At 39.4% G+C, this 27,696-nt stretch overlaps 2 protein-coding genes across 4 annotated transcripts; both read left to right on the top strand.

Annotated features, from left to right (window-relative positions):
- Positions 1-1,157: 1,157 nt before the first annotated feature.
- Positions 1,158-10,573, top strand: TCEANC (transcription elongation factor A N-terminal and central domain containing). The gene is made up of 2 exons (XM_036384947.2): positions 1,158-1,259; positions 9,210-10,573. Exons 1-2 carry the CDS (start codon positions 1,247-1,249, stop codon positions 10,232-10,234), a joined length of 1,038 nt encoding a protein of 345 aa, XP_036240840.1. The 5' UTR covers positions 1,158-1,246; the 3' UTR covers positions 10,235-10,573.
- On the top strand, positions 1,172-27,037 carry RAB9A (RAB9A, member RAS oncogene family). 3 transcript variants are annotated; one of them, XM_036385017.2, is made up of 3 exons: positions 16,554-16,709; positions 19,983-20,070; positions 24,860-27,037. In XM_036385017.2, the coding sequence occupies exon 3, from the start codon at positions 24,896-24,898 to the stop codon at positions 25,499-25,501; it is 606 nt and encodes a 201-aa protein (XP_036240910.1). In that variant the 5' UTR covers positions 16,554-16,709; positions 19,983-20,070; positions 24,860-24,895; the 3' UTR covers positions 25,502-27,037. The 3 variants fall into 3 exon arrangements, with proteins under 3 accessions (XP_054370007.1, XP_036240910.1, XP_036240918.1); XM_054514032.1 differs by lacking the exons at positions 16,554-16,709; positions 19,983-20,070 and adding an exon at positions 1,172-1,259; XM_036385025.2 differs by lacking the exon at positions 19,983-20,070.
- The last annotated feature ends 659 nt before the right edge of the window (positions 27,038-27,696 follow it).

The following is a 27,696-nucleotide window of genomic DNA, read 5'->3' as shown; positions in this document are numbered from 1 at the left end:
TTATGGGAATTCTTTATGTATTTTTTTATATTGGTCTCCATGCAGCATTGATGTCTTGAAATAAGACATATGCTGGCATAAATATAGAAAGGAGTTAGAGTTCATGCTTTTAAATGTAGTATTATTTTAATAGTTAAATATATAAAAATCCATTTCATTTCAAGTGTATTTCACCCTTTGCTTGAATCAGTACATCATGGGTCTTTGATCAAGACTCTAAAGTATTAAGAAATTATGTACTTTCACTTTTAAGTGTTCATATTTTAGCATAAGGAATTGTCAGCAGACACTGATAATATTTTACAAATACCATTTTTTAAATCATCCTCTTTATCTAGTCAGGATGGATGGCCTTTTCAGGAGCATATGTACTCTCCTGCATACAAAGAATTTATTTTTAAAGGAAAAAAATTGTATAATTTTTCAGTGGAAAACCTGTAAAACAACAGGAAAGTGATATTTAATCTAAGTATGGCCCCAGCAATGGAATGACAAATAGAAATAGTGTAGAGCCAAGACTTAACTAAAAAAATAATGTTAAAGCAATGAAAAGATGGTGTTCATCTGAGAAATGATGAAAAGCTTGCAGAAGTTCATAAAGCATGTTTTTATTACTTACATGTTCCATTTTTATATGAATTTGTCAGCACAATTTTCCATAAAAAGACATTGCAAACTAAACATTTACCTTTGCTTGTAGTGTGCTAGAATTTAATTCCTTGCTAGCTGTATATGATTAAGAATAATCTTTAAAGCTGTTTTGTCAGGAAAATGTGTTCAAGAGAAAGCATCGCTTATTTCTCTCCAAAGTTATTAATATTTTCATTCTGAAGTATTACGTTAACAAATGTGCTTTGTTCACAAGTAAGTCTTAAGTACATTTTTACTTACTGATTTAGGCCTCTGTTTTCAAGACAGTCTGTTTTGTTGGACTTCTGTGCTCCAGTGCAGAGCTCAGTGAAAGAAGGAAGTGTGATCCACCTCGGGAAAGCTTTGTTTAGATTGAGGTTGTCCAGGTTTCAAATAGGTACATCTGCAAAAGGATATAAACAATATTTATGGCGATTAAAAACTAGATGGAAGAAAGTTTGATGAGATCTCTCACTTAAAAGCCAATGTTAAACCTGCAGCTCACAACATGTTCTTCTTTTCTGTAGGTTTAAAAAGTGCTAATTCTCCTTGGATAAATGAACAAGAAATTTAAGACGAAGTTACGAAATAGTGGAGTAAAGCTGTAAAGCCAAGAATGAACGTGAAAGGTAATATCTTTATAGGGAAACAGGGAAAGAATTTTCAGTCTTTGTAATTATAATAGAACATGTGAAAGTGAATTTTTTTTCAAGTAGTGGGTGCTGGAGCCATGTTGTGCATAACACTGTAACCTTTCCTTTTTAAAAAAGGTGTAAACTCCCAATCATTTTGTCTGCGGTGGAAGGATGGGAAAACTAGAGGCTTACAACTTCAAAAGAAATACAGAGCAGTTCCCATTTTGTTACTTCTAAGAGCATCATAGTGTATAAGCCAATCTCAGTGTACTAGGAATTTTGAATTATGATATCCCAGTCTTTGGGAGACAATGTTGCAAATGCGTCTTGTGCACAGACATTGAGTAGAGGGAGCAGAGCAGCTGAGTGATGCAATCCCAGTGGTGTTGAAAGAGCACCAAAAATAAAATGAACTGAAACTGTTACCTGTATAAAGCAATACAGTTAAAGTATGTTGAAGAAACTGGCTTCTACTTGGAGATATCACAGCCTTCCTGAAATTTTTTGGCTAGTTTGCTGTCTGAAGTGATTGGAAATATGGATATGAACATTTGCATCCATCCAGATGAACAGTTAGGCGACGAAACTATATTGAATAGAAGTAGTTAATGAAATTAACTACTAATGAAACTAATGAAAAATGAATTTCATTATGTGCTCTATTGATTGTTTAATGATTACACAACTTCACTTAGATCATATTTCTATTGCCAGGTATGTTTCTTGAGTGAGGGAGAATGTTTATAGTACCCTCTTGCTGTGGGAAAATAATGAAACATTGTTCACATTGTCTGTCAGATGTAACAACAATTTTTTTTTCTTCTAAAATCTATTACTGTTGAAAAAAACATGAATGTTAGGAAATGAAGCGGTAATTTCACAAAGGGCAAAAAACTCTTTTTCACACAGTGAAGTTTTGATTCAGTACTGAGGCAGGTGATGTTAAAGGATTGATATTAGCATTTTCTGCTTGGCTCAGCTTAAGTTTTGCTCTTCATGATAGAGATGTGTTGGGAAAATGCCAGATGTGCTTCAAACAAGCTTGGATTTTTATGCAGATGATAAGCTGTACTCTTTAGATTGCAGGAGACTCTGTTAATATATAATCACTAAAGTTACTCTATGGTTTGTTGAAAACTGTGTGAAGCTGCACAAAAGGCTGAATCTCATGATAAACCTTACTGTAGCAGCATTAAGTCATGTCTCATTCATCTGCTGAAGTTCCATTTGACACACTTATTTTCCTATCTATTGTCAGTTGAGGCCAAAATGGGAGTTCATGTTTAGAAAATGTGCCCTGTGTGTCAAAAGCCTGACTTTTGACCTGCTTGAAGCCCCAGCTAGTACCTCATACTGACAAGTAGTGGAAAGTGGCTGAGAGAAAAGGGATTCCTCTGCCAGCTTTGACAAGGCTTTGTCGTGAAAATTTGAAAAACCAGGGCGCTCCATGGAACATTTCTGTAACCTTGTGCCCAAACTAGGAAATGGATTTTAGAATAAAGTTAGTTAATATTGAAAAATCATCTGGTTGTACCTTAGAGAAACCCTACAAGTGTTTCTTTATGTGAAATGGTGCAAATTTTAAAGCAAGTAGACAGCCACCTTACTTATACATAATTGCCAATAAAACTGTTGATTACAAATCTCTCTGAACTATATATATATTTTATTATTGCCCCCCGAATCATAATGTATTAGAATGTATTGTGAGTCTGTATATCTGTCCAGTTGTGGAAGAGGTTAGCTAATATCTCCACTTGACACTTGTAACCTGCAACTTGTTAAAAATAATTTTGTAATTTTTTTAACTCCATAAAATTATTTTATTAACAAGGTCAACGATATCAGTAAAAATAAAGATTTCCTATCAGTGGAATAATGCATTACTTGTAACATTTTCAGTGTTTCAAGTAGTTAGCTACTTCATTCAGTAGAAAAATTCACATGGTTAAGGAACACAGGATATAGGAAAAGCTAAAATATCTCCCAGTGTGAATCAGTTTAACTGTAAACGAAGTTATTAAAAGGAGCCCTTAGCAAGGTAATGTCTGCTGGGATGTGCATCCTCTCTAACATCAACAGAGCATCCTAGAATTCAAAACAGCTGTAGCTGTTCAATTTGTAAAGTATTTTCTCATTTTGTTTTTGCCATGGAACAAGTCAGGTTTTAATTTATCTGGTGTAGCTGTAATATATTGAACTTTTACATGAGCTCTGTCTTAGATACTGGTGTCAAATGAAGCCCGTGGCTAAGCAGTCTGGTAAGGACAACAGCTTTTCCTATCTCATTAAATCCATGCATGTTTGATCTTATTAGAAAAAATGTGCTGACAGCTCTGCATTGGGATTGATCCCTGAGGCTTGAGAATTTCATTATGTGCTCTATTGATTGTTTAATTTTATTTTTTTTTAAGAATATAAGAATTCAATTTTAATTAAACATTGAGGGGTCTAGAAGAAGCAACTCCAAATAAGGATTAAAAATTTACCTTGTAAAAGAGGATACTCTGTGCATCTTCACATCTCTCCTCTTCAAACTTACTAATATGGGAGGAAAGCTGTGGGAGAATGATTTCACTGGGAGAAACACAGGGTGGAGACAGTATAGCTCCAGATTAGTTAAGAGTGCTGTAGTTCAAGCACTCTGATGTAAAAGATGCAGAACAAAACTACTTCTCCATATTAGTACAGTGTACTCCAGTGCTTCTGGGTCTGTGAGTGAGAGGTGACTCCTGGTCCATGAGGTGTCAGTGGTCATGGACAACTGGAAGTTATACTGCTGTATTGCCTCAGTTCTCATTGTATTCACTTAGCTTTATTCATGTGGCTATTCTTTGAAGATGAACTGCTGTGTAGTTCTGAATGTTTTAGGTGTGGGAGGCAGTCCTGTGGAGAAGCAGGAAGAGCTCTGATTTTTGCTGAGATGAAATAAAAACTCCAGTAAATGGTTTCTTTGTGACATTGGTGATATCTGCTCTCCCACTAGATAGGATGAAGAAATGTTTTTAGGGTTGAAGGCTGGCTGGGAGAATTCGGATTTCTGCTTAGGCTCTTGAATTTAAAATAGCATTTGGTAATTTTCATTGTTTATCTGGGATTTAGGTTGCCCAAAGTAAGCTGTTGTTTCTAGGACTATGCTATGCACCATCTCTGCTATAGCATTAACATTTTTAACACAATGTTTGCAGAACATTTGTTCCCCTGTGTCATGGTTTAACCCCAGCCAGCAGCCAAGCCCCACGGAGCCTCTCACTCACAGCCCCAGCAGTGGGACTGGGGAGGGAATCAGAAAGGTAAAAAACAGATAACTCCTGGGTTGAGATAAACACAGCTTAATAGGAAAAGTAAAAGCTGTGCACATAAGCAAAGCAACACAAGGAATTCATTCACTACTTCCTATGGGCAGGCAGGTGTTCAGACATCTCCAGAAGAGCCTACCATGTGTCACAGAGACTTGGGAAGACAAACTCCATCACTCCAAATGTCCCCCAGTTCCTTCTTCTTCCCCCACCTTATATACTGAGCATGATGTCAGATGGTCTGGAATATCCTTTGGTCAGTTGGGGTCACCTGTCTCAGCTGTGTCTCTCCTCCCAGTCTTCCATGCACCCTCAACTTCCTTGCTAGCATGGCAGTAGGAAAGGCAGGTCTCTGTGTAAGCCCTGCTCAGCAATAATAAAACAGCTCCATATTATCAGCCTGTGTTCAGCACAAATCCAGAACATGGCCCCATACGAGCCACTGTAAAGGAAATTAACTCTACCCCAACTGAAACCAGGACACACTGTTAGGAGTACTTGACTTCTGATCCTTGTCTGGGCTGTGGTCTGGATTTTTTTTCCAATTACAAAGAATTTCTTGGAGAAAAGCTCACCTACAATGGAGGTTGGGATGAGGGAGAAAAGGACAGGTGTTCACCCTTCGAAGACATTCATACACACTTGCTTGGATGCATTCTGAGTTTGTCTTGGTTTTTCAGGGTTAAGACAAAATGGACTATGGCTTTGTACAAGATAAGGTGTAAAGCAAAGACAAAACCTTTATTCCAAATGCTTTTGGAGTGTGTTTTTCCCAGGGACTAAATTTACACTTAACAGCATGTGTCTCGGGCTGGGTTGTTTTTTTGTTTGTTTGTTTGTTGGTTTTCTTTTACTTAGTCATTTTACTGTTTAAAAATGTTCTGATTCAACTTGGTATTATTACAGGATGGCCATATTTTAAACCTGAGGTAGCCTGATGTTTGTTTTTTTTTTTTTGGCTTACAAGGTTTTTATTGATTGTCATCATTTATTCTTGTACACACAAGTGACTCATTATACCATGCAGCCAAAGTGAGAGTTTGTAATGATTTGGCAAGAAAGTGCCTCATCAGCACAGCATTACTGAGTCTCATTGTAAATACGAGTCTTGTAACCTTCAGTGTAGCTTGGAATTCAAACTGATGTTCTCATGCATATTTGGAAAGTCATGGCGGTTAGGTGAAGTCCCTGGTGAGTGGAAAAAGGGAAACATCACTTCCATTTTTAAAAATGAAAGAAAGAAAGATCCAGGGGACTACAGACCGCTGAGGCTCACCTCTGTGCCTAGGAAGAGCCTCCTAGAAGATGTACTAAGGCACATAAGAGACAGAAGGGTAATTCAAGGCAGCCAGCATGGCTTTACTAATGGTGAGTCATGCCTGACCAATCTGGTGGCATTCTATGATAGAGTGACAGCAAGGGTTGACAAGGGAAGACTGACCAATGTCATCTATCTAGACTTCTGTAAGGGCCTTTATTATAGTCTCTCATGACATCCTTGTCTCCAGATTGGAGAGACATGGGTTTTATGGATGGACTCATATTCAGTGGATGTGGAGTTGCTAGATGGATGCAGCCAGGGAGTTGTGGTCAGTGGCTCTGTGTCCAGGTAGAGGCTGGAGGTGAGTGAGTGGTGTCCCTCAGGACTCTCATGGGACTGGCACCCTTTAATATTTTCATCAGTGGCATGGGCAGTGGGATCGGTGCACCCTCAGCAAGTTTGCAGGTGACACCACAGCAGGACAGGATGCCATGCAGGGGTCCCTGGACAAACTTGATGAGTTGGGCCCATGAGCACCTCTTGAAGTTCAAGAAGCCCGAGTGCAAGGTGCTGCACCTGAGTCAGGGCAATCCCAGACACGAGCACAGACTGGGAGAAGAAGTCACTGAGAGCAGCCCTGCAGAGAAGGACTTGGGGGTTCCTGTGGATGAAGAGCTGGACATGAACCAACAATGTATGCTTGCAGCCCAGAAGGCCCATGGATCACAGAGGTGTTCAGAGAGCTGAAGCACCTCTCCTATGAAGAAAGGCTGAGAGAGCTGGACTTGGTCAGCCTGGAGAAGAGGAGGCTTTGGGGAGGCCTTACTGTGGCCTTCCAGTACCTTAGGGTGTTTATAAAAAGGAGTGAGAGATATTTTTTAAATGGGTAGATAGTGCCAGACCAAATATGAATGGATTTAGATTGAAAGAGGGCAGATTTATATTAGATATTAGGAAGAAATTCTTTATGCAGAGGGTGGTGAAGCACTAGAACAGATTGCCCAGAGAAGTTGTGGCTGCCACATCTTTGGGAGTATTCAGGGCCAGGTTAGATGGGTCTCTGAGCAACCAAGTCTAGTAAATGGCATCCCTGCCCATTGCAGGGGAGTTGGAGCTAAGTGTTCTTTAAGGTCCCTTCCAGCCCTAACCATTCTGTGATTCTGTCACTGCTAAAACTGAAATGCCCTGCGCAGTTGTGGGAGGGTTGAGGATGTTTGTTTTCCACTGCACAAAATTGTGACACTATCGTTTGTTCGTTCTTTTTCTTACAGCTCCACCTTAACAAAGATGCATAATTCATTTCATAACTTAGGAAAAAACCTAGTCTTCCTCAGATTTCTTGTCTCTTAGAATTAGGAACACAGTTGAACTGTGGAACAGTGCTGACTGAGTTCGATTCAGTTCATTTCATAAATATTTGCTCAGCAGCATTTGTCAAATTGCATTAAATCAGGTAGAAAAGTGGTCAAATTCCAAATTAAAAAAAATCAAAGCACAGTGTACAGACAATAACTGGATAAGGGATATACTCTTTTCCTCCTGTCTGTATCCTAGCATCTATGGACTCTGCCAAAATTAGGCAAATATGTACCTTAAAAATGTGAAGTCTCCTAAAGTTCATAGCATAATTATTTTATCTTTTTTCTTCACAGGCTGGAGTCTTTAATGCACATTTGAAAAGATTCCATGAGTTTGCTATGCCACAGCTCCCTCAAGTGGTAGAATAATTTTCTGTTTGGAATTGCAACTTGATTTCTGGGACACACTTGCATTCTCTTCAAAAGGTTTTGGGGCTTCTTCCAACTTCCTGTTCTATCTGATTTATAATAGAAACATGACAGTTCAAAGAACAGGAGTCTGAGCAGGGAAGAACTCAGGCTTGCTATACTTGGGTTCCCAGTGAGCTTTGGCTAGAAAATACACTGCAGTATTACCATGGCATCAGTAATTTCAAGTTTCTTCCTCTTGGTACTCTGGAGACAGAGAACTGTTCTTGCCTTATCTTGGCTCTCCTACATGACAAAGCTCTTCTTTCTGTTCACAGCCTCTGTGTTCCTGTAGCAGAACAGATGAGTGGATGCACTGACATTCTTTTTGGTATGATGATGCAGAGGGCTCAACTTAAGTACGTGAAAACTGCATCCTGTTTCTCTGAGTTTGAAACTTCTTGAGTAATAAATTGGTTTCTGTGATCACCATTATTGAGGTTTTGAAGGACTTCAAAACATAAGACAAGTGTTTAAATACAGCTTAAGGGAATGCTCAGAACATTTACTATGGAGGATGGGTTGGTTCTGTTCCTATAGAAAAAAATGAAGTCTTATCCTCTCTTCTGTGGAGCTCTGAGGTCCTACCTAAAGTTTGAACTTGTTTCGGTCATGGAAAAGACAAGTTAGCTGGTGGTGGTCATAGAAACAACAGTGTATAAATTACCCAGCTGTATCTCTAGTCCCTTCCCTACCCCTGTTCTCAGTTTTCATCATGGAAACAATGATGCTGCAAGTAACCAACTTATGACTTCTTCCCATAGGAATGTGTGTAGCTAGCCTTGTCTCTGTCAGGCAGAGGAGTTTTTCTGGAGTAGAATCAGGATGGATGCAATTTCAGACAAAACATGGATTTTGTGCATAAACTTAGAAGACTAACTGTGGAAAAGAGGAACACAACACTTAGAACACACCATTCATTTCTGCATTCTACATTTAATTCTCCTTTTCAGTAAGAAGAAGAATACTGTTAGGAATATAAAATTATTTTTTGCATGCAAATTTGCAATAACAATGCAGTGAACATTTTTTGATCAAAGGGCTTAATGAAAAGGAATCAAAAGGAAATAATATTGAAACCATGAGATTCTGCATTTTGAAGACCCCCTTTGATTTTCCTTTATGTGTGAGAATATATGGGAGCATGCTTTGATAATGCTACAGCTGCAAGAAAATATAGAGGGATCTGTCTTTAACCTTTGAGAATTTTCAAAATTTGTAGATGTCAGTGTTTTGAAACACTGCAGGTGTCATTGTTTTTGAGCTGCCCCATCTTGATAATCCATCTGTAATACAATGCCAGTGCTAGTATTAGCTAGCACTGTGAGGGGAGGCCAGCAGTGAGACCTCAGGTAAGTCACAACACTGACTTCCTTCTCTGATAGCTGTAAGGAGAAACTTCTGAAAGAGTTGATCTCTTGTATAGCAAGTGAAAAGGTGAGAGTCATGTAGGAACCAGAATGGTGTTTTTAAGAAAATGGTAGGAAACCTAGTGATATATACAAATAAAATAGTGTAAAATAGCAAAAAAATGAAAAGAAGACCTTGTGTGAATATACAGAAGATGAATTAATATTGTAACTGCAGGAAAGGTGATGATCTTTTTGTTTGTTTCCAGGTTTAAAAATGTCTGATCTCAAAGATATTGTATACAGAGCCCATTGTATTGAAACACTGCTTTCTGAGAACAATTTGCAAGATGTTGAGGATCATCTTAAAGAACTTGCAGATGTTGATATGACTGTAGAATATCTTCAGGGGACAGAAGTTACCAAGGCTGTATATAGAGTACTCAAGAGCTGCCCTTCAGGAGAGTTGAAAAAGAAAGCAAAGCAGCTATTGTCAAGGTGGAAAACACTTTACAAGAATAACTGTGCTCAGTCAATGCAAGTTAAAAAGTCAGTTTCTGTGGATGTGAAAGAAGAAATTGAGCATCTCAGTATAGTTCCTAGAGAGCAGTTGTCTGAAGGACCATGTCAGCAGGAGGCATTAGATGGTACTAGTTCCAACACTTTGGTCCCATCACAAACTGTTAAAAATGGGGTACATAACAATGCAGAAGGCAGTATTAATCAGCATTCTTCTTTTGAGGAACAGCACACTGTTCATGAAGATTCTAAATCTGTTGTTAGCGAAGCCAGTCTGCAGCAGGGTCTGATGAGAGCTCTGAGGTGTAAATGTGTGGATCTTCTTTACAAAGCTTTGATTGATTCTGCCAAAGATGAAGAAGAAACTGTTAAATGGCTAGAGTTAGCTAAAGAAATTGAAGAACATATTTTTGCTCTTCATGCTAAAAATGACAAAAAGTATAAAAATTGCATCAGAAGTAAAATCTCTAACCTTAAGAACCCTAAAAGCTGCCACTTAAAGCATAACCTTTTTTCAGGAACTTTGAGCCCAAAGGCTTTTGCTGAGATGACAGTGATGGAAATGGCCAGTGATGAACTGAAACAGCTCAGGGCTCTGTACACAAAATCATCTGTTCAGGAGCATCAGCTTCCACAGGTGATTAATGGCACACAGACAAACAAAATAAAGTGCAGACGCTGTGAAAAATTTGATTGCACTGTCACTGTGATTGCCAGAGGAGCTCTCTTTCTCCAGCTTGGGTGCGAAACACAAATCCAGATGAACAAATGTTGACGTACGTTATTTGTAATGGATGTGGAGAACAGTGGTACCACAGCAGATGGATCTGTTTGTAATGCTGTCCCTCTGTAATAAAGGGCTTGGAAACATGTATGACAACTTACCTCTGTTGAAACTCTGTCATTTTAAATTCTGTGCTGATACCATGTGGGTGCTGCCTCTAAAAACTGCAAAATCAGTTTTAAAGACCTGCTAATGTATTTTTAAAGATGGCTTGAATAGATCTTATATGTTTTTAAGTAATGTAAATATGTAAAGAAATAAAGGGTAAAAGGAGAAAAATGGTTACACTGTATCTGAGTGGAATGTTTGCTAGTAAATCCATTAAAATTATTCCAAGTGCTGAGTTTTTTCCTGAAGGGATGGGATACTTGGAAATTTTTTCTAACTTGAGGAGGAGTTCTTTCACAGAACATAAGTTTCATTTACAATAAACAAACTGTTTCTAATACTGCAGTTTACATACTTATGTGCATTGCAGAATGTTCAGCATGGATTCACTCCTTAATTAAATAACTTTTTGCAAGCAAGTGTTAGATTATTTAGTTGATTTGAGAGGTGATTTCTAGCAGGGAAAAAAGAAACTAAAAGTAGAGCATTAAAGGGGGTAGAAAGCAGCTAGGAAATGAAAGCAGGAATGAGATTCTGCTTTAGTAGTTTTAGGTATTAGAAGGAAAACAGGACTTGTGACAGTCTATCAGTATGCAGGCTGGATTTACAATGTAAGATGGTGTGTCCTGCTACTGCAAAGAAATTAATGCAGGATCAGACAATTATTTCAGAAAATAATGTAAATATATTGTTGGATGTATGCTTATTTAATAAATAAAATTAATAGGAGTGGATATCCTCTCTGGGACCGGGACAGCTGTCCTGAACTGAGAAAATTAATTTCTATATGGCACACATTATCCACAACCAACAAATAGAAGGAAATCCAATAGCAGAAGTTTTTATACATATTTTTGTTCCAGAGTCAACAGGATTCTCATTCATCGTTCACTAGAAGTATTTATTTAAAAAAAAAACTCACTAAAGTAAGTGACCTGTATCTTTTGCAAATACACAACAGGCATTTAGCACTTCAAGGTTAAAATGTATCAGCAGAGCAGAGAAACCTGCTGAGTATTTGCTGGAGGAATTGAGGACAGTTCTGCGCCCATCTGACTGTGACAGAGCTGAGGCTGGCCAGCTCCTCTGGGCTGAGCTGCATGACCTCTCAGAGAGAAAGGAGTTGGAGGCATGAGATGAGAAATTAGGTATTGGTGAACTAAATGCCAGCCAGGACTGAAAGGCAGGCCTTTATTTGTGCATGGGGAAATTTATGTGTAACCTGACGTTGTGAAGAGACGCCTAAAGTATTCTACTGAAAAAAAAGAAGAAAATTCTTTCTGTTCTGTGAAGGGTGAACAATTGCCTTTCAGCAGCATTAGTTAGATTTTTTAACATGTAAAAACGGGATTTTGGGGAATTGCAATGATGTAAAATACACATTAAAGCTTTAGGCCAGACCCCCAGTGTTCAGCTGTGTAACCGAGGAGTCACTATGTAGCCTTCCTTCCAGCCCTTACTTGTGTGCTGGAATTGATGCTTATGAGTAGTCCTGCTTTAGTGGCAGTACTTTTGTGTAAAGTATTATTGTTAGCTTTCAGTGAAAGTACAGGAAAGCAAACAGTCCTGTGGTAGTGGATCACAGCAAGCACAGGATTGTGTGCAGTCATTTTGAAGGTCATGGTCCTGTTGAGGAGAGCTTTATGCCAGCATTGTGCTGTGTCAGAACACCATGTAGCAGAAGACTTTATTTTAGCTCTGAACAACTTATAAATTTCTGCCTGCAGTTGGTTTTGAAGCCATTCCAGTAATGTACAGCTCATCCAAGTTTTATCTTGGCAAAGGGAAATATTACAAGGCATGGAGGGTCTGTCTGACAGAATATATTTCAAGGGTAAAATTTGTATCTGTAACACTGACTACATTTGTGACATAACATGTAACATAATTTTCTTTTGAACTGCCCATAACTGTGCAGGGTTAAAATATTTGGCTGGCTAAGATTATATGCTATATTATATGTTTGTCTCAAAATGTCTTTAAAAAGCCAACTTGCAACTACATAGTGTGTACAGCAGCAGGAGGGTGTAGATCACTGGAGTACAGGAAGTAGAGTCCAGAAACAAAAGAAAAGCTTTGAAAAATGTGATTCTTTTATATTGTTGAAGTCTCTTTTTTTCAGTTGATTCTGGGTGAGAAAAAGATCTCTGAACTTTTTTAAGCACAGACCATTAATTTGGGTATGATGTTTAACATGTCTGTGCTGCAACTCCTACAAGGAATGTGTCTGGAGAGGTGATCCCCACAAACATAGGACAAATATATACTGAACAAGGCTAAAGTCTGTATTTGTCTCCATGGGGTTTTCCAGAAATGCTGTAAATTCAGCTCCTTGAATCCTGCAATTTAACAGCACCAATAAAGTCTTAAACATAAATTGCTCTCAAAGATGAAGCAGCCTGTAGCTGCAGAACTTGTGATACATATCTTAAGAAGATGAGAGCTGAATTAAAAGTGAATTTCACACAATTTTCAGTGTAAAAACAAAGACACTGTTCTATATCTGAAGTGCTCTAATAATTGTAGTTATCGCTAGTCCCTTAACACCAGTAACAAAACTCCTTCTAGTTCCTGGAGATCCCCTGCCAGATCCACTTCCATCTGTTCTGTTGAGTGCCTTTTCTATCTCTGTCATATCTGTCTTACTGTGCACTTTTTAGTACTCAGCTGCCATTTGTTGTTTATAACTCTTTCTTCTTTTCAAAGCCAAAAAGAATTTTTTGCTGTTTATTTTTCATTTAAAATGTATTTCTTTCCGAATGCTGTGCTATCTACATTTGCTACTAAAGCAAAGAACTGCAGCTCTTTAAACAAAAAACAGCTCTTTTTTGTGCCAAGAAGGAAAGTTAGTAGCCTGGTAACAGGCTGTGGTTAAGGAGCAAATATTACAGTCCTTCAGGGAATCTTAGGGGTGTAATGGTCCAATTCACTGCTTGCCTGGAAGATAAAGAAAGAAACAAGAGCACTTTGATAATTTCTTGGATTGCTTGGGAGCTAGCTTGTTGCATTCTGGTATTAAGAGAGCCATAAATGACTTCATATCCCCTTAGTTTGTACTGTTGTAATTCAGCCAAGAAGTGACAAAGTAATGTTTTACTGAGGCCATGTCATCACTTGCCAGGATGGGACATAGTCTCCTTGCCAGCTTCAGATAGTAAAAAGTATTATTCACAAGCTCTTATTATAAGAGAGCTTTGCTGATACAGAACTTCCTTCTACTCACAAAACCTTGCCCTTTATTTGCCTTGGATGTTTTTTGTGCTGCTCTCTCTGACAAGGCATATCAACATGAATACACCTCTGAACAAAATCCCTAAAGTGCAAAGTCAGCTTTTAGATGAAGGTGCATGTTAGGGAGCAGCAACGCTGGGTTGCTGCACTGGGGAGGATGGTGGGTGACAAGGCATGCAGGGACAGTGGCTTCAGTTCTAAGGGTCACCCAAACAAGAGCAAGGCAGGTCTGGTGACAATGATCTGCCAAAACTCCAGTGGGAACTGGGCAAGTCTGGGGACGGGCTGTTGGACAGAGATTGGTGCACAAGGTGGGGTGCAGGCATGGAGCCACCAGGCTCGTACACTGCCTGAGCCAAAACGGGGCTCTTGCTGGCAGTGGGATTCTGAAGCAGCTGCCCCCACCAGCACTGCCCCAGCCCTGCTCCCCCCCACTGGGATGGGCAGACAGCGGCCTCGGACAGGGTCAGCCCCACAGCAGCCTCCATAGGGACCCTGCCTGTCTGCAGAATTTAAACAGGAGTGCTTTTGGTGCACTTGTTTCAAAATGCATCCTAACTGGGCATGTTCTTCTGTCTGACCTCAGGACTGGCAGGTGTGCTTCATGTGACCATAATCCTATCAGAGGATTATTTGTTCTACAATTTGTGTTGTTCTGTAGCAACTGTTGGGTTTGTTCCATACATGGTATGTAACAGAGTGGACACAAGGAAAAGGGCCTTCAGTTCCTGATCCTCAAGCGCTCATGCATGTGTATTAACCATGAGAGTAACCCTACAATGCTCCATTGTGCCTATAAAATCATGAGCATAGTAGCCATGGTTACACCATGGTTCTTTTCTATTTTCTTATATATTCCCATATAAAAGAAATAAAAATACAGCCTATTTGAGAAGTTCAAGAATTTTGTTTCTAAATAGAACTTGAAAAAATGAGCTGTCTGGACAAGCTGAAGAGCTGGGTTAAAGTGGATCATCATGAGGGTCAGTGAGGCCAAGTACAAGAGGCTGTACAGGGGTCAGGGCAACCCCTGATGTCAATGCAGGCTGAGAGTTGAATGGATTAACAACAGCCCTGAGGAGAAGGACTTGGGGGTGCTGGTGGATCAGAGGCTAGACATGAGCTGGCAGTGTGAACTTGCAGCCCAAAAAGAATCAAAAGCAGCATGAGCAGCAGGTTGAGGGAAGTGATTCTGCTTCTCTACTTTGTGTTCATGAGATTCCACCTGCAGTCCTGCATCCAGCTCTGGGGTCTCCAGCACAGGAGGGACATGGACCTGTTGGAGCAGGTCCAGAGGAGGCCACCAAGATGATCAGAGGGCTGGAGCACCTCTTCTATGGGGAAAGGATGAGACAGCTAGGGTGGTTCAGCCTGGAGAAGAGAAGACTGTGAAGACCTCATTGAATCCTTCCAGGACCTAAAAAGGGGCTTATGTGAAAGATGGGGACAGACTTTTTAGCAGGGCCTGTTCCAGTAGGATGAGAAAGGAGCATAGATCCAGACTGGACAGACTGACTATATTCAGGCTAGGAATTCATTTTTTTACAGCAAGGGTGATGAAATCTCGTAACAGGTTACCCAAATTGATGGTGGCAGGGCTCTGAGCAATCTGATCTAGCTGAAGATGTCCCTGCTCATTGCAGGGTGATTGGACCAGATGACATTTAAAGGTCACTTCCAAGCCAAACTATCCTGCAATTCTAAATTTCCTCACATGTATCCAATGTACTTCAAAACAAAATCCAGTGTTGTTTCAAAACAAAAACATGGTAGCTTATCCCCAAAAGATATTAAAATAGAGTAATTATTTCCTCCATTTCTAAATGCAGCTTTTTCTTCTGTATAAATCATAAAATAATGATTTATAACTGATCAGAGCTTATAGACCTTAGAATTACCATAATTTAAAGTCCACTTTCCTACTCCTCCAGCACTTGCTTGTCTTTTACTCTAGAATTGGATGAAAGCAGATTCCAGGAAAAAAAGCACTTAAAATTTTTTGAAGTCCAGCTTTGTTAGATAAAAGTGGGTCTGGTATCATCAGATTTGCCTCTAGCATGGCCTGCCTTTTAATAATCCTGTTCTGTCAGTAGGAGACATCTCCTTTTGATGATACTGAGATCTTGTTTTCCATTTCTTGGGCTGTGTTGCTGTCTGATCCAAAACAAGACAACTCTGCAAGTGGCAATTCCAGTCTGGTTGCATATGCCTTATGATCAGAAGCATGTGATGACTGCTTGAGCAAATGGGTGCACTTATGCCTGTCATCACTTATTCCTCCTGATGGTGTGGGAACCTCTTAAATTTTTTTTGGTTTTTTCATATTAATTATACTTTGCCCTCGTGAGGAGGTTGTAAGAGCACAGAAAAGACTCTTTCACTGTCTCCTTTAGCTTTTCTCCCTGTGATCTTGTTTTAACAGTCAAGTTGGAGTTATTCTGAATTACTTCAGGAAAAAAAAGTGCCTGGCTACTTTTTTAAAGTAGCGTGCTTTGCATTTTGATGAATTCCTTCATTGACACCTTAAATGTTTCTAAGCTACCTTACAATTGTGAGTTTGCACACCTGGGGCCCTTAGTCTGGAGCACGGTGGGACTACTGTCTTTAATAAAGAAATCTGACCAGCAAAAGCTTTATAAAGTGCAGGGCTTAATATTGCAGGGCATTCTAGAGCAAGTAAAGTGTTATCATTTCCAGGGGAACGCTCTCAGACGGCGCACGGTAATGATCGATGGGAGATGGCCCTCGATGGGCCTTTCCGGCCCTGGTTTGGCTGTGGGCACAGTCTTTCCCGCTGCGGGCTGTCCCGTTGTTCCCGCTGTCCCCATTCCCGCACCATCCCGCAGCTCCGGCCTGAGCGACGCCCTCCGGTCCCGTCGGGGCGTGGCCCTGCCGGGTGGGCGTGGCCTTGACGGGTGGGCGGGCCCGTGCTCACGTGGTGCCGGTCCCGCCCCCGGCCTGTCCGCCATGTTCGTTTCTTCCGCAGCGCCCGGTGGCGGTGGCGCAGCCCGGGACCGGGACCAGTGGAAGGAGCGGCGGCAATTCCCTTCCCGCGGGCAGGGATCGGCCTCCCCAGCGCGCCCGGGAGCGGCGGCAGTTCCCTTCCCGCGTCCTGGAGCCGAGTCAGGTTGCTTTCTTTTCCTTTCCCTTGTTGGCGCGTTCCCCGCTCGCTCCCCCGCCGCTGTCCGGGATCCCAGGCGCGCTCCCCGGTGTTCCCTGGCGGGAGCGGGAGGGCAGCCCCGGCCGGGCCCGCGGTGGGAGGGGGCCCCGGGCGCTCCCCAGAGCCGGTGCGGGTGGCGGGGAATGTGGCGTGATCCGGGATCCCGTGACTCCGGGGCAGGCGGCGGCTCCTTTGGGAAGCGGCTCCAGCTGGCCTGTGGCCGGTCACCGACCCCGAAGCGCTTCTTCCCGTCTTAGAGACATCGCTGCTCTGTCAGGCTGAAACTCGTTTTCGTACCTGTGTCCTCAACACGGTTCGGATTGGGAACAGAAGAAGTATTGAAGCTCCTTTTATCTCCTTTTTCTCGTTGCTGTGGGCTTGGAGTGGGCAGCCCAGGGAGGTGATGGAGTCACCGTCCCTGGAGGTGTTTAAGGAAAGGCTGGACGTGGCGCTCAGTGCCGTGAGCTGCTTCACAGGGAGGTGTTCGGCCCTAGGTTGGTCTCGGTGATCTCAGAGGTCTTTTCCAACCCAGTGGGTTCTGTGTGGAGAGGGGCCGCCTGCCCAGCGCGCCCTTGGATTTCAGTTCTCCTTTTTCGAAGCAGTGGCTCGGCTCAGCCGCTCTGCAGGGCCGGGGGAGTTCCCGGTGGCGGCAGGTGGCTCTGCGGGATCAGGTGTGGGCAGGGGTGGCCGGGGGAGTTCCCGGTGGCGGCAGGTGGCTCTGCGGGATCAGGTGTGGGCAGGGATAGGGATGGGCCAGGGCTGGGAATCGCCTACGTCTGCGTGGTTAATGGGCTGCCCTCGGTGTAAGTCAGTCCGTGTTACAGGTAACTTGTTCAAAACAATTTAGTGGATAACAGGATAGTGCAAGAAAAATAGTTTTAAAAACCTCCATTAGTGCCTTTATAGCAAAGTTGCGTTTAACTAGATACATGGAGAACATTTAAGAACATTAACTTGCGTGGGAAGTTAATAAAAGTTAAGTGGGAAGTTAAGTAGGGAACTTCTTGGCTATGTTTTGTTCAGGAATTGAAATGCTTGTCTGCAGATAGCCGTCGTGCAGCCTCCCATCCCTACGTGTTTTCTTTCTTGTCCATAATAATTTACAGCTACACTAAATAAGCATGTGGGTTTTATTTGTCTTTACTTTTAATGTGTTGTGCAACACTGAAGTTGTCAGTGCTAGCTTTTTTTAGAGCAAGGGTGGCTATGTGTGACGGGGGTTTTTTTCAAAGTGTTTTTCCATTACTTTTGGTAGCTTTGAGGGTAACAAGCTGTAATGGCAGACTGGAGGGAGAGCACACATACCCAGAATAAATCCAAAACATTTTTTTCTTAGCACTTTTATTTTCAGAGAAACCTAATCAAAGGATGATACAGCTCTATCTGTGTTCCATACCGACATTAAATTTATAATGAACAGTTACTTTTCTCTGTCTTCATTCAGTTTGTATGGAGTTGTCTTTGCTGTCTTAATTTAGTAAAGCCTTTTCCATAAAGTTAGAAAGAGACAGTGGGTATTAAAAAAAACCAAAATAAACAAAAAAAACCCAACAAACCAAAACACCTGCTCTAGCTGTTCTCGTTTCCTTGTTTTACTTTTGAGTGCTCAAATACTATCAGTTTCCTTAAATTGAAAATATGTGTAAAAAAGGAATTGCAGAGGGTCAAATAAGATATTTAGATTTCAAGCTTTGATTTATTTTGTGTCAATTTGGTAATAAATTATGGGAACCAGATCTTCCAGCTCCTTAGGTTTGGAATTTTACATAAATGTTTCACAATGGATAAAGGCTTGTAAGAAGTCCTTAGTGTTTGTTGTTTATTTTTTTTTAATAGTGTTCGTTCTCCCCTGTGTTTTGTTTTTGTTTTCCTTCTGAGCAGAGCAGACAAGCGTGTTGGCCTGGTACAGTGTAACCCACTTAATGCCTTAGGGATGGGCTTTTGTCACAAGAGTTGCACTGGGAAGAATATGAATGTACAAGGTAGCCTTGAACTAATAGAGGCTGCTATTACTAAGATTCCCTGAAGGAAAAGGGAAACTAATGCAAGGGAGAAAGATGAGCACGTTTGGGCAGAAATAATTGCTGGATAAGTTATTGAAAGAGTGGAAGCAGTAATAGAGAAGTAGGTTGCAAGGCGAATGTCAAATAGCTCAGGCATTGTTAGCAGTGTTGGACCAGGAGCAGCAGCACTGAAGGGTGTTTTGAAGTTGGCTGAAAGTAATAGAATATGTAAGCTGGAAGATGTTTAACTGTGAACTGCTGAGAAATGTCAACTCTGATTAAATTGGAATAAATGAGTTTGCTCATTTTACTTGAACTTGGGGATTGAGGTTGGAGGTGAAGGTTAGGCTTATGCAAGATTAAACTGGCAGAGATATAAATGTAGGTATTTCTCTGACAAATTTTGCTAATTGACTTTGTGTCTAACTAGAAGTTAGAATAAATGAAGAGATTCTGGCAGTAGGAGCTGAAATGATTTAATGATCCAAGGGTTATGTGAACTTCAGGATTCCTTCCCTTGGCCACTGGGTCTTTCATAGTCCTGGGTCATGCCAGGCAACTGTTTGAACTAGAATACTGAGCTTCAAAGGAGTCAAAATCTTAAAAAGGAAGCCTCAAATAAAACTTTTTTGGTATCTAAATGAGTGGCAACAGCTGAATGACAGTTCATTTTGGATTGGGTTCATACAAAAAATTACAAATAAGTTCTAGTGATATTCTGGTGTTAGATGAAGGCTGCTTACAACTAGAGGCAATTTCAAATAGTCTGTGTTTTCTTTTGGATAGATGTTTAATAATTTGCTGGCAGGTTATCTTCATAGTGCAGTGGTGAAATCACAGATACAGAAAGGAAGACTTGAGAGGAGATTAGGACTTTGGTAGGGCTGGCTCTGAGGCAGCTGACAAGTGACTGTCAGCAAAGGGGTGTTCCTGATCCACAGCTCTTACGTCAATGCCCCATGGAGGGGAGGGTCAGGTTCGAGGCTGACTAATGTCTCTGCTTGTAGCACATTCAAAAGTACAAAGCCTGTAGCCTCTTGGCTTCATATCTGGTTGTTTTCCTTTGCCTTGAGAAAGTCTTCCAAGGTCAAACGTGTTTGTGGCCTCTTATGCACTAAAAAAGTATTCTTCTGCCACTTAATTGACCAGGGTATAAACCACTACCTCCCAAATATAAGAACAAGGATTGACTAAGGGGAGAAAAGTGAGAAAACATGATTCTGTCCTTTCTTTTCAGATTTTTGGAAACTTGCAGATCTGCTATAGGCAACAAGTTTTACCACTGTAGTGATTGAGGGCTGAGAAATGTAAATCCTCCACAAACAGTAAGTGTTGAAAACTATGTAGTTTTGGATTCTGCCCTTTCTGCTGCAACTCTTGTAGTTCTTGAGACTTCTTTTCAGACCTTTCACAGAGAAGCAATTAATGTCATTCTTTGATGGGCTGCTTTAACTAACAAACTACGTTTTCTATGCTAGCCTGGCAATTATTGTCAAATGCTTTGTTTCTGTGAAAAAACCCAACTACTAATGAGGGAGGGAATTTACATTTCTATTGAAAGGCAAGTGTTTTTCAGTCAAAATACTTGCAGTGTTGTGCCTTTTTAAACTTCTGATACCAGTGGCTTAACAAAATATGGTGGCTTAGTAAATAAAATTGTGAATAAGCTTCAAAACTGAAATGGATGTGCTTATATGTGTAAATTTGAGGATAGGAAGTTGTGAAACATGGTCAGTGTTATGCTCGTAGAACTGCTAATTCTGCTTGTCCATAACTTTAGTGTCTTTTTCTTAAGTCAAACATGGCCCCTTTTTGGCTGATGGCACATTAGGTTGTAAGTAAATATGTAATATAAGTAAACATGATTACTTACGTGATGGGAACAAACTTGAGTCTATTTTACATTTAACAGCTTTGGTTAAAGGACAGTGTAACTACATATCCTCAAGAAAACCTTTAGGTTTAGTCTTGGTTTTGTATAGCAGGTGGTTCACCAGTGACCACTAAATGACAGTGATAACTCAAACAAATTTTCTTGCCTGTTTCCAAGTTATAAAGTAAATAGTGGAGAAACAATTGTCTGGAAATTAGAAGTGTCCCTTACATCTGTTTCTTCAAAAATGCTAAGGCAGTTCAGTGGTGGTATTACAATAGATCCAGGTTTTGGTGCCCTATTAAAAATGGGGAGTGGAGGTGAGATTTCAGTTGCTATGTGTGTTTTTTTGAGTTTTTAATGGTGTGCTGCAGTGGCTGGTATCAGCATAGGAAAAATAAACTAAATAGGTCCAATTGCCTTGGTTTGCTTAATAGTTTACATGGGGTTTGCTTGCTGACATTATAGAGGCAATGCCCTTACTGTGTTGGCTAGCACTGCTTTTCCATAGAACTTGAGTTCAGCATTTGTCTTCAGCCTTCAGTACCCTGGTGTGAGTGGGTCTTCCTTAATCTATGAAATTATTTTTATAGTAAAAAAGGACAAATTCTTAGACTTGAGTTCACGTGTTACTATTATAGTTTTCTAGACCAAGAATCCTGCTTTTCTTTGAGTGCTGCCTCAGTACAATACCTAAGAGAGGTATTTGTACTCAAAATAAAGACAGATATTAAGCTGACATATGGAAGTAACACAATCTAGATGAATAGACTGGACAAGGCAGTGGTATTTCATTAACCTTTGCAGAACTGGATTTTGTAATGCAAACTGATTTTTCTAAAGTTGCTTAGCTGTTTGTCTTTCGTTGTGACAGCAAATATTTGGACTGATAGTGGAAATATTTGACTTGCAATTCATTTTACTGTTTAAAAGGGACATCCTGAAAGGCAACAATTAATTTACTTTTTGTGTTATGGTATATGATCATGTCATAAATTACATTTAGTAGAAAATGTTCCCTGCTTTTAACAGGAATATTGAAGTCAGTGATTTAAGCACTGTAATCCTTTTAAATTAGGGGAAGCAATTCAGAAATGGTTATCAAAATGAACCAGAGTGGAGCTGCCTTTTATTTGTTCTGACTTGCTTTGAATATTGAAATTACTGAAGAACATGAGGAAAATTATTCTTGTTAGAGGGCCTTTGTCTACTTGGTTGAGATTACTTTTAGTGAGCTACACAATTAGTTAATGTAAGAAATAACAATAGTTACATGAAATAACAATAGTTACATGAAATAACAATAGTTACATGAAATAACAATAGTTACATGAAATAACAGTTACATGTAATTCTGTACTGTCTTGTGATTCCTGATGCTAGGTAAAACAATCACATGCACATTAGGAATTAAGCTTATGTTTTGTTTTCAGATGATGAATGATGATTTAAACTGAAAAATTGATGTAGTAAATTTTAAAAACATCATATTGCATGTTAACCACCCCTTCCAAAACCACTGTCAAAATGCACATTATACAGATATATTATTTTTCCTATTATACAATTTTAATTCTTGTAGTGTTTTAAGTATTTTATCATTATTGTATTATTTTTTGGAGTGTCAAGGCTTCTTAACTTTAGAAAAACAATTACAAAAATTGAGTTCTTTAAAAATCTTAACTTATTTAAAGATGCACAATCAGAAAATAAATGCAGCAGTTTATTGTTCTGAAAAATACAACTCTGATTCAGCAGATACTCTAAATAACATTATCAGTTGTGGCTGCAGATGAGTCCCTTATACAATAATAAAACTATACATGTATAAAGTTTTAGCTGCTCTCAAACAAAAATACTTATTAATAATTTCAATCATGCTTCTTTGATGCTTCAGATACAGCTTGTCAGCATCTATTTAAATAACTGAATGTATATTCCATTACTTTGGATTAAAAACTTTACAGAAACTTAATTCTAGCCTAGCATGGCAGCTGTGGAAACTGAATGCTCTGAAAAGCAACGTTGTCTGCAGCATCATGGAAGACTCTTCTGTAGCTTTTGTGTGAAAGGACCAGTTTGGTCCACTTTTAATAGTTTGTGGTTGGTCTGTAATTGTCTGCCCAGTAAAACTAATTTTATGGTCATCAGTCTCTTAGATCTCACTGGAATGGCCCACATAGCTGAAATTGTGCAAATTAATTTTCCAGTTTCTAGATGCACACAGTAATAGATACTGTTAACACCTTTCTTATGTATATTTTGTTTAAAATGTGGCTTTGTGGACAACTTCATGATAATAACTGCCACTGATAAAAATGCAGATGCTAAAGAAGCGAGTGCTTAGTACCAGCCAGAACTACTTAAGCCAGTTTATTTATGCACGTTGTGTCATTCGCAGAACTTCTGATTTCTGCAGGACTGGAAAAATAAATTACAACTTGTTCCCTACACTGGTAGGGACGAGCAGGAGAACATTCAGTACCCTCTCTTCCCATGAAAGCATTATTTATTAAGAAGCAGCTCCTATCTATTGATGTAGAAACTGGAGACCTAAATAAATACACTAGACCATTTTCAGAGTTAAGAGTTAAGCATCTCTTAACTGCAACTCTTACACAAGTAGTCCAGTGACTCTAATGAGGTTTTTCACTAAAATGCACTAAAATGTATGTGTTCATAACCTGAGCCCTAGCCATTATCCTGTGGCTCTCTGAAGGGTAAATGAACTATATCGTATTGTAGCTTCTAAGAAGTTTTATTATCATACAAACCTGTACAGAATTAAGGTTTTATAAACATTGTTTTTAACTGTGCAGTATGAATGAATGAATTAAATCACTTGCTCTGAAAAAAATTTAATGGAAGCAGTCAGTTCCTTGTATTTTGTCTTTTTTTTGTGTTGAGGCTCCAAACTACTCCTTTTACCTTACTGTAGATTGTGTCTAGCAAGTAAATATTCAAAGATGGAAAGTCACTGATAAAAAAAAAAATTCTGAAATTTCTTGCTCCTACTGTAGGCCTTGGTTGTAAGGCAGCACAGAGTCATATGACTCTCACACCAGCTTGTATCAGGTTCTAATTCTACAGCCCCACTGTGGGTGATGTATATGCCAGTAATGCTAATTACAACTAGCAAGACCACATTCCTTCCTTCAAAGAAAGAGAGGGACTAGGCAACTTATGACCCATTTCCATTTTAAATAGATGCTATTTTCAGAGAAGCCTGTTAGGGCTGAAGCCCAGACTATCAGGTAGGTTTAGGAACACAGTTCTCATACAGAAACTCAGTTTGGGCTTGATAAAATGAAACTTTAGCCCCAAGCAATTAAAACACCATTTTACAGTATCAGTTGACGCTACAGTTGTAAGTGCAAAGGTTGGGTACAAAGCACTAATAAGCAAACTACTTTAGTGCTAAAGGATTTTTTAAATTATTATTTCTTTTTAAGTTTAACAAGCCTTCTTTGGTGTCACTGATTTGCCATCCCAATGCTGGCAGCCAGACTATTCACTAGCACTTCCAGAATTTTTGACAGTTTTACTATGGGAAGTTGACACCTCCTAACTGAACTGTCATTGTAGGCTTGGGCTCAGTATGTGGCATTTTGAGTGTCATTGAAGTAGTAACAGCAAATTTTCTTTTGTGATAGTTTTAAAAGTATTCTGCTGCAATGCTGTTCTGCAAGGAGTAAACTATAAACTATTGAATGCTTATCTAAATAAAATGGCAGCATTTGCATTAGTTCCATAGATAACTGTGTTCCTAGTGCTTTGGTTTAAAAAGTAACTTTGGTAATAAAATACAGCACTGAAGTGACTTGTTCAAGGCACATGCTCTATAAAATTCTCTCACTCTGCTTTTTTCCATGAACCTTTTCCAGTGAACATAAATTAATTATAGCACTTGTTGAATGTGATGTGATACCCCTTCAGTACAAAGGGGGAGTGCTTTGAAGGATTTGGGGCTTTAAAATAGTTCTAAGTGACAGACCAGTAATTTATGCAGCATATTGCTTAGATGCAGACTGCAGTCTGTGGAAGAGACACCTCTTTAATTTAATATTCTTGAGTGGATACTCTTACTGGAGTGTATCTGCATTTCACCTGTTTAGTGGAGTCCTGTTTTTGTACATGAAACTTGATGTTGGTGGAATTTAAAACACATTCTAGATTTTACATGTGCAAAATTTGGTGCTCAGAACTAACTTGCTTTTTAATGATTTCCTTAATCTTTACAGGTCTAGGAAAACAGGAGGATCTTTTCCCATAACAAAATGGCAACAAAATCATCACTCCTTAAAGTAATACTGCTAGGAGATGGTGGAGTTGGGAAGAGTTCCCTCATGAACAGATACGTCACCAACAAGTTTGATGCGCAGCTGTTTCATACAATAGGTGTGGAATTCTTAAATAAAGAGTTGGAAGTGGATGGACATTTTGTTACCATGCAGATATGGGACACAGCAGGTCAGGAACGCTTTAGGAGCTTGCGGACTCCTTTCTATAGAGGTTCTGACTGTTGCCTGCTAACCTTCAGTGTGGATGACTCTCAAAGCTTCCAAAACTTAAGCAACTGGAAGAAAGAATTCATTTATTATGCAGATGTGAAGGAGCCTGAAAATTTTCCATTTGTGATACTGGGTAACAAAGTTGATATCGATGAAAGGCAAGTATCTACAGAAGAAGCCCAAGACTGGTGCAGGAATAATGGCAACCATCCCTATTTTGAAACCAGTGCAAAAGATGCCACTAACGTTGCAGCAGCCTTTGAAGAAGCTGTTAGAAGAGTTCTAGCCTCTGAAGATAGATCAGATCACTTTATTCAAACAGATACAGTAAACCTTCATCGGAAACCGAAGCCCAGCTCATCTTGTTGTTGACTTAAATTTCTTTTTGCCAAATTACTGTTGACTAGCTTGCTCTGTAAAAGAATGGGGAAGGTGTAGTAGATAGGATAACAAATGGGTTTCACTCTAATATTAAAATCGTAATATTCTGCTGCTTTCATGGGGGAGAAAAAGAAAAATCTCCATTCATGAGTGACCCGTTGTTGAATTAGTGATGCTTTCTGTTTATGAAGACATCAAGGAAAAATAATATAAGAATATAATTTGCCAACTTTATTCAAATGAGAAATACTTTGAATATAATTAAAACTTGAAAGTTCTAGAAGCACTACTTTGGAGAAGCTGTTCTGGAATTCAGGCACAAAGATACTTTTATATGTGTATATTTTTATGAAATCGGCATTCCACTTCTGTTTCATTAGGTGTCAGTTTCTTAACAATGCTAGATATTAAACTTCAGTCTCACTACATTCCTTTTGCTGTGAGTGGTACTTCATCTCTAATGTGGTTATTATAAGTTAATATAAATTACATCCAGGTCTTCTAATTGCCTAATGTTGCTGTAATTTGTGTAGGTTTGTAAGTAGGAGGTAAATTTCCTACGTATTTAATGTCCATTTTCTCCCATATACTATTCTAATGCTGCACTAATTTTTCTGGTAGTTTAATGCAAAATACTGATCATTTTTTAAATTAATGTGTGTCCTTGCCTTAAGTCCATTCTGGCATGTTTCTGATCAATAAGGTGAAAAATCTGAGTAACTGAAAAATAACTGTTTTTTGAAAACTAAATGCTTTATTCAGTCAGCTTTAATAGCACTTGAAAGGATCCACATTGTGACAATTTTTTAGGAAAAGTTGTGTACAGCCTTAGAAGTTCCAAACTTCTTGTTTCTGTTAACCTGAGCTATGAATGTGTTTACCTGTAATATCTGCACTGTGATATTAAGGAATGACAATATGTAGAGAACTCAGGAAGCTCTTGACTTACAGTAGATTTGACAGCTTTCAGCCCTAATACAGTTATATAACTATAGATAGTGTTTGAGCTGAATTTGATCATTATTAAAATTGCTATTTTAGGATATGGACTTGTAACTTTAAGAGATAATGTCTTTTATATTACTGAATTCATTTCATAATTATGAACCAGAGCAAATTCTGTATTTGTTGGACAGTTTTTTTGCTGTCAGGCAGACAAAACTACAGGTGTTTTTGAGGCTTTCAGCTGCAGTTTAAGTGGTAGAATACTTGTTTGAGAAATGGTTATTGACTCTCAGAGTAACCACTGTCCTTGCAATAGCAAAATTGCTAGTGCACTAGCAATTGCTTCCATCTCTCATTGACTGCTAACAGGCACACATGTGCATGTGGTCTGAGAGAGGAAGTCTGATGCTGCAGGACAGGCCATGTTATTCATTAAACAGCTGCTTTCTGTACAGAAACTTTTTTGTTTCAATGGAAAAGCATTTCTTGAAGAGTACATTACCAGCAAGCACTTTATCTTAAAAGTATCTGATCAATCTGTACCAGGTGTAATTATTTGGAAGTAAAGCTTGCAAAAACAAACCCTTCTTGTTGCTCTTAGTACACTTTTCTGAATGTATTTATTCTTGCTCAACCTGTCCAGGACAACTTTAGTCTGCAGATCTGCTACTCCTGCTTCAAACTTCCATCTTTTTATCTTTTGTGCATTCCTAAGTCTGATTCATCATTGCAGTCCTGCATCTACACCAACAGAACTGTGTTTTAAAGTTCAATCCCTGAGCAGTTAAATATAGGTTGAACTGCCACTTATGTTTAATTTCTAGTCAATGAATAAAAAGATCTGTGAAGAAAATCTTAGCTAAATCCCTCTTAATCTTGGGATGAGAGAGCAAAAAGCTTTAGAAATTAAGATTGCTTCTGTTACAGGGCTACGAAGCTAACGACATGAAATTGTTGTAAAACCACTACCTTACTACTTAAAGCTTCCTTTAACATTCATTTTAGCAGAGATTAAGGTTGAAACTAAACAGGAGCTGCAGATATTGTGACTAGAGTACTATAGGTACCATTCAAGTAAGATTGCTAAAAGGGAAAAATGAAGGATGAGAACCACTGTCATCTTCTTCTGTGCAAGCATCTGTGTTTTCCCATCTGTCCCCCTTCCATTTCACATCGTGGTTACCAAGCCTCCATCTCAGAAGTAGGTTTAATCAAGTTAAAACATAATCCCATAGAAGTGT

This window comes from Molothrus ater, chromosome 2 (assembly GCF_012460135.2).
Source record: "Molothrus ater isolate BHLD 08-10-18 breed brown headed cowbird chromosome 2, BPBGC_Mater_1.1, whole genome shotgun sequence".
Classification (NCBI taxonomy): Eukaryota; Metazoa; Chordata; class Aves; order Passeriformes; family Icteridae; genus Molothrus; species Molothrus ater.
The sequence above is the reverse complement of the archived record's forward strand: the minus strand, read 5'-3'. Positions and strand labels throughout refer to the sequence as shown.

Excerpts from the sequence above, each read along its gene's own strand:
- RAB9A (XM_054514032.1), top strand. The coding sequence starts at position 24,896 with ATGGCAACAAAATCATCACTCCTTAAAGTAATACTGCTAGGAGATGGT.